Here is a 5,667-nt window from a genome sequence, read left to right on the forward strand (position 1 = left end):
GGTCAGGGTCCGGTGGCGCCGGTGCATGGCAGCCCCACCTCTGTCAGTGTGCCCCAGGGCAGCTGTGGCTTCAGTGTAGTTTGCCATCATCAGTGTGAATGGGTGAATGTCTGTTAGTGTAAAGCGCTTTGGAGTCCGGAGGGACTTGAAAAGCGCTCTATAAGTTCAGTACCATTTAAATATTTTTTTAACTGAAAATTTACTAATGTTTGTCTCAAATTGATCAGTTTAGCTCTGTTTGATTCATGTTGTTTTCGGAAATTATTAGAAATAAACTTTTATTACTGTTGAAAATATAAATATTTAACATTTTTATTGGTACTTCACTTCCTGAACACCAGCATATTAATTTTTTGTTACCTTTAATGTTTGATCATATTCAGACACCAAACGACAGGAAACTTTAAACAGTTTTAATTTCTGACCTGCTGTTTGAAATCCTGAATTGTGACCTGATCTTTAAACAGTGGAACTGGATCCACGTCAGACTCATGAACCGAACCTGAAATATTTATTGATCCGTGAGGAAGAGCAGGTCTTATTCACACCCCAAGACCTCCTGTTCTCTGGAAAACCACAAGACCATTAACTGTGACTCATCCCGTGTGTGTGTGTGGCCTTGTTTTTCCTACATCGTGGGGACCGAGCATTGGTCCCCACGAAGCACGTTCAGTCCCCAAATGCAAATTACAGGTGTGGGGTTAGGTTTAGGGCCAAGGTTTAGGTTAGTTTTAGGGTAAATGGTCAGGGTTAGGATTTAAAGTCTAAAAAACATGAATGGAAGTCAATGGAAGGTCCCCACAGGGTTAAAGAACAAACATGTGTGTGTGTGTCTGTGTGAGATGAGTAATCTCATTACAGTGATGGCAGGCTCTCAGATTATATTATATCCACTGAAACAGTTTACTACAGTATGACTCAACCTGTCTGCTTAGAGTGTGTGTTCTTGTGTGTGTTTGTGTACATTTGGTGACTCGGTTGTGCTGGTCCTGGTCAAACCGTACCCACCAGCTGAAGTTCTAACAGGACTGATGAGCAGAGGGTGAATCTGAAGTGGTTTTAGAACCGGATCAGTTTTTTAAAAAATGTCCCGTAAACCCAGATCTTAAAAAGACGTGTGTCATGTCGGAGTGTTGCAGATCTTTCCTCTTGCTGTTTTCCTTTTTCTTGTTTTTATCCAAACTGAATTAAAACCGACCACTTCCTGACTGAATAAATGTTGATTCTCCTCTTTACGGATGGAACAGATGTAATTAAAAAACAGTTTTCTGGAGGAAAGCCTGTAGTTTGTCRCAGAAACAGAGTTAAAGTGACTGACTGCTGCAGGAAGCAGATTATTTCATCAGAAGAGATAAAGAACTGGGCAGCAGCATCGTTAAAACCTCATCAGTGATGCTGAGAACTTCACTTATCAGACAAACATGAGTCTGTTGTTCTCCATCAATGAAGCTGGAGAGAAGGATTACACAGTCTCTGTGGGTCGCTTTATGATGGGTCGGTCCATGAAATGATGGTCCATCAAACGTCGGTCCATAATATGTTGGTTCATGATGGATCAGTCCATGATAGGTTGATCCATGAAAGGTTGGTCCATGATGGGTCGCCTTATAATGGTTTGGTTTATGAAATGTTGGTCCAAGAGGGGTCGGTTGAGGTTCGTGATAGGTAGATCCATGATAGATAGGTCCATGATGGGTCAGTCCACAATATGTTGGTCCATGATGGGTCGCTTTATAATGGATCAGGTGAGGTTCGTGATAGGTAGGTCCATGATGGGTCAGTCCATCAAAGGTCGGTCCACAATATGTTGGTCCATGATGGGTCGGTCAATGATAGGTTGGTCCATGATAGGCTGGTCTATGATGGGTCAGTCCACAATACAGTATGTTGGTTCATGATGGTTTGGTCCATGATGGGTCGGTCCATGATGGATCAGTCCATGATGGGTTGGTCCATGATAGGTTGGTCCATGATGGGTTGCTTTATGRTAGGTTGGTCCATGATGGGTCAGTCCACAATATGTTGGTCCATGATGGGTCGCTTTAAAATGGATCGGGTGAGGTTCGTGATAGGTAGGTCCATGATGGGTCAGTCCATCAAAGGTCGGTCCACAATATGTTGGTCCATGATGGGTCAGTCAATGATAGGTTGGTCCATGATAGGTTGGTCAATGATGGGTTGGTCCATGATGGGTCAGTCTACAATATGTTGGTTCATGATGGGTCGGTCCATGATGGATCAGTCCATGATGGGTTGGTCCATGATGGTTTGGTCCATGATAGGTTGGTCCATGATGGGTTGCTTTATGATAGGTTGGTCCATGATGGGTCAGTCCACTATATGTTGGTCCGTGATGGGTCGGTCCATGATGGGTTGGTCCATGATGGGTTGGTCCATGATAGGTTGGTCCATGATAGGTTGGTCCATGATGGGTCGGTCCATGATGGGTCGCTTTATGATAGGTTGGTCCATGATGGGTCAGTCCACAATATGTTGGTTCATGATGGGTCGGTCCATGATGGATCATGATCATGAATGAATGAATGACTGTAGTACAAAGAGATTTCGAGTCCTTGGTTAAGATAAAGAAGTGTTTTTCTGGTGGACCTGTAACAACCTGATTCTGTTTCCTCTGCAGGAGATGTGGTCGACATCTACCAGAGGGAGTTCCTGGCACTGAGGGAGCGCCTCCACTCGGCCGAGCAGGAGAACCTGAGGCGCTCCAAAGAGCTGAACTTGGTTCTGGAGGAGATAAAGAGGGCCATCGCTGAGAAGCAGGCGCTCAGAGACATCAACCGGACCTGGAGCAGCCTCTCTGGTCAGTACCATGATGGTGGACTCATCTCACTTCTAATGGACAATAAAACTTTGGGACGTTTTGTAAAATGTAAAACTGACGCTTTTAATGATTTTGATGATAAAGTTTAAAATCCAACTGCTGAATATAAAATAAGATATTTAATTGAACTTAGTCCAGCTCTTGGTTGTCTCACCTGGACTAGCTGGTCTGACGAGGTCTCTTTATGTCCTCAGAGGAGACCAGGCTGAAGCTGTGGAACGTCAGCAGCAGTAAGAACGTCCTGCAGCTTCCCTCCATCTTCCATCATCTTCCTCACCTGCTCAACAGAGAGGACAGCCTGCAGCCCGCCGTGCACCTGGGTCAGGGCAGGACCGGAGGTAACTGTTCAGACTCTGCTGAGTCCCTTTTCACAACAAACTGCTGGAACCAAGCGTGACTGGACCACCTGACCCAACAGAACCTCTAGTGTGGGTTCTGGTCCAGAAAACTAGTGGCTCCTTCAGACGAAACAAACCTAACTCGAGGCCTGTAGAGATGGAGCTCATTGCACAGTCTGACCTTCAGGGTGAAGATTGGCAGCTTGTGAATAATTCTTCAGTTTGATGGACAGCAGGTTATGCTGACACACCTGTAGCTTCACCTGTCTGATCCTCATCCTGAATTCTGACTGAAAACATTTTGAGTYTAACGGTTCTGCTTCTGTCAGCAGTTCAGAGGGTTTCAGTCGGGTCGCTCAGCCAAGAATAAACCCAGTGTTGTGTCTAAAAGTACTGTGGAAACAGGTCCGGTCCACCCTGAGGGCCTGCAGATTTAAGGGTCTGTCCTTATTTTCTTGACACTGCCTCATGCATTAGACTCAGCCCACAGCTGATGTTCGGCTGGTGTAGCATGAAAGGCTGAGTGGAGCCGGCCCCTGGGGACCCACAGCAGGATGAAGTAAGGCGAGACGTCATTAATCTCACCTGCAGAAGCCTCACCTCCAGCCGAGCCCGGGGGTCCAGGCTGGACCAGCAGCCCAGGAACAGAACTCCTTCTGTGGGCAAACCACTCACCGTTTCAGCTTGACTTTATTTATTCTGGAAGCTTCACTGTGAGCTCTGATTCACCCAGAACTCCCCGGAGACCGAAACACAACCGTCCACTCTGAGCAGGGTTACACCCCCAGGTCCTCTGTGGGCTCTGTGTATTTACTGGTTACACCACCAGGTCCTCTGTGGGCTCTGTGTATTTACTGGTTACACCCCCAGGTCCTCTGTGGGCTCTGTGTATTTACTGGTTAGACCCCCAGGTCCTCTGTGGGCTCTGTGTATTTACTGGTTACACCCCCAGGTCCTCTGTGGGCTCTGTGTATTTACTGGTTACACCACCAGGTCCTCTGTGGGCTCTGTGTATTTACTGGTTACACTGCCAATTCCTTTATAGGCTCTGTGTATTTGCTGGTTACACCACCAGGTCCTCTGTGGGCTCTGTGTATTTACTGGTTACACCCCCAGGTCCTCTGTGGGCTCTGTGTATTTACTGGTTACACCACCAGGTCCTCTGTGGGCTCTGTGTATTTACTGGTTACACCCCCAGGTCCTCTGTGGGCTCTGTGTATTTACTGGTTGCACGGCCAATTCCTTCATAGGCTCTGTGTATTTACTGGTTACACTGCCAATTTCCTTCATAGGCTCTGTGGATTTACTGGTTATACTACCAAGTCCTTTTTGGGCTCTGTGTATTTACTGGTTATACTACCAAGTCCTTTTTGGGCTCTGTGTATTTACTGGTTACACCGCCAAGTCCTTTTTGGGCTCTGTGTATTTACTGGTCATACTTCCAAGTCATTTTTGGGCTCTGTGTATTTACTGGTCATACTTCCAAGTCATTTTTTGGCTCTGTGTATCTACTGGTTACACCACCAAGTCYTCTKTGGGCTCTGTGTATTTACTGGTTATACTRCCCAGTCCATCAGAGGCTGTGTGTATTTACTCGTGTCTCTCTGATGTTTGTTGTGTTTGTGTTCAGTGTCGATCGTGATGGGAGTTCCTAGTGTGAAGAGGGAGGTCCACTCCTACCTGACGGACACGCTCAGCTCTCTGATGTCAGAGCTCAGTCCTGCTGAGAAAGATGATTGTGTCATTGTTGTCCTGATTGCAGAGGTCAGTGGTTTGTATGATACAAACATGCATCATCTGGTTACAGTGTTTGGGTTTATTGTTTCCCTCGCTGACAGCGTCYGTATCACAAAACCTCATTTAAACCAGTGAAATGACTAAAACGTGCTAAACTTTAAAGAGGTAAAATATTTTTAACATCCAAACTATTTGTTGTTGTTAAAAAAGTTCATAAATGTAATTTAATAAACATTTTGTCCTTTAATGTTTCTGGACACATATATTAATTACACATCAGACCTGGACTCTGATGATATTTAATTACTCTTTATTTTATTACAATAAATAAAATTGACATTTTCCTACACGGTTTATTTCTGTGGAGGTTGGGTCGACTGGGAGCTGACATTTTCCAGAGCTGARCTTTGACCCCAGTCTGTCTCCACAAAAAAATTAATTCATCATTTAATTTATTTCGTATAGATTCAGCAGCTCAGACAGGTCGGACAGTTATCGATAAATATTTAACGTCCTGATGTTCAACAGATGAAAAAAATTAGCTTGATGCTTTAATAAAATGTAATTTAACAAGTCAGGAACTTGTTTATCTGCACTTCCTGTTTACTTTTGCTGCTGCTAACAGCTAACAAAGCTAAAAGTTAATAAAGCTAACAGCTAACAAAGCTAAAAGTTAATAAAGCTAACAGCTAACAAAGCTAAAAGTTAATAAAGTTAACAGGTAACAAAGCTAACAGAGAACAAAGCTACACA

At 44.6% G+C, this 5,667-nt stretch overlaps 1 protein-coding gene across 1 annotated transcript in view; it reads left to right on the forward strand.

Annotated features, from left to right (window-relative positions):
- The window catches only part of mgat4b (alpha-1,3-mannosyl-glycoprotein 4-beta-N-acetylglucosaminyltransferase B), a gene marked incomplete at its 3' end in the record, with an annotated part of 47,895 nt that overhangs the window by 34,643 nt on the left and 7,585 nt on the right, over positions 1-5,667 (forward strand). Inside the window, 3 exon segments of the mRNA XM_014025880.1 lie at positions 2,639-2,818; positions 3,034-3,177; positions 4,808-4,941. Coding sequence (XP_013881334.1) covers positions 2,639-2,818; positions 3,034-3,177; positions 4,808-4,941 — 458 coding nt within the window.

The sequence above is a fragment of the Austrofundulus limnaeus genome, unplaced genomic scaffold (genome assembly GCF_001266775.1).
Source record: "Austrofundulus limnaeus strain Quisiro unplaced genomic scaffold, Austrofundulus_limnaeus-1.0 Scaffold506, whole genome shotgun sequence".
Classification (NCBI taxonomy): Eukaryota; Metazoa; Chordata; class Actinopteri; order Cyprinodontiformes; family Rivulidae; genus Austrofundulus; species Austrofundulus limnaeus.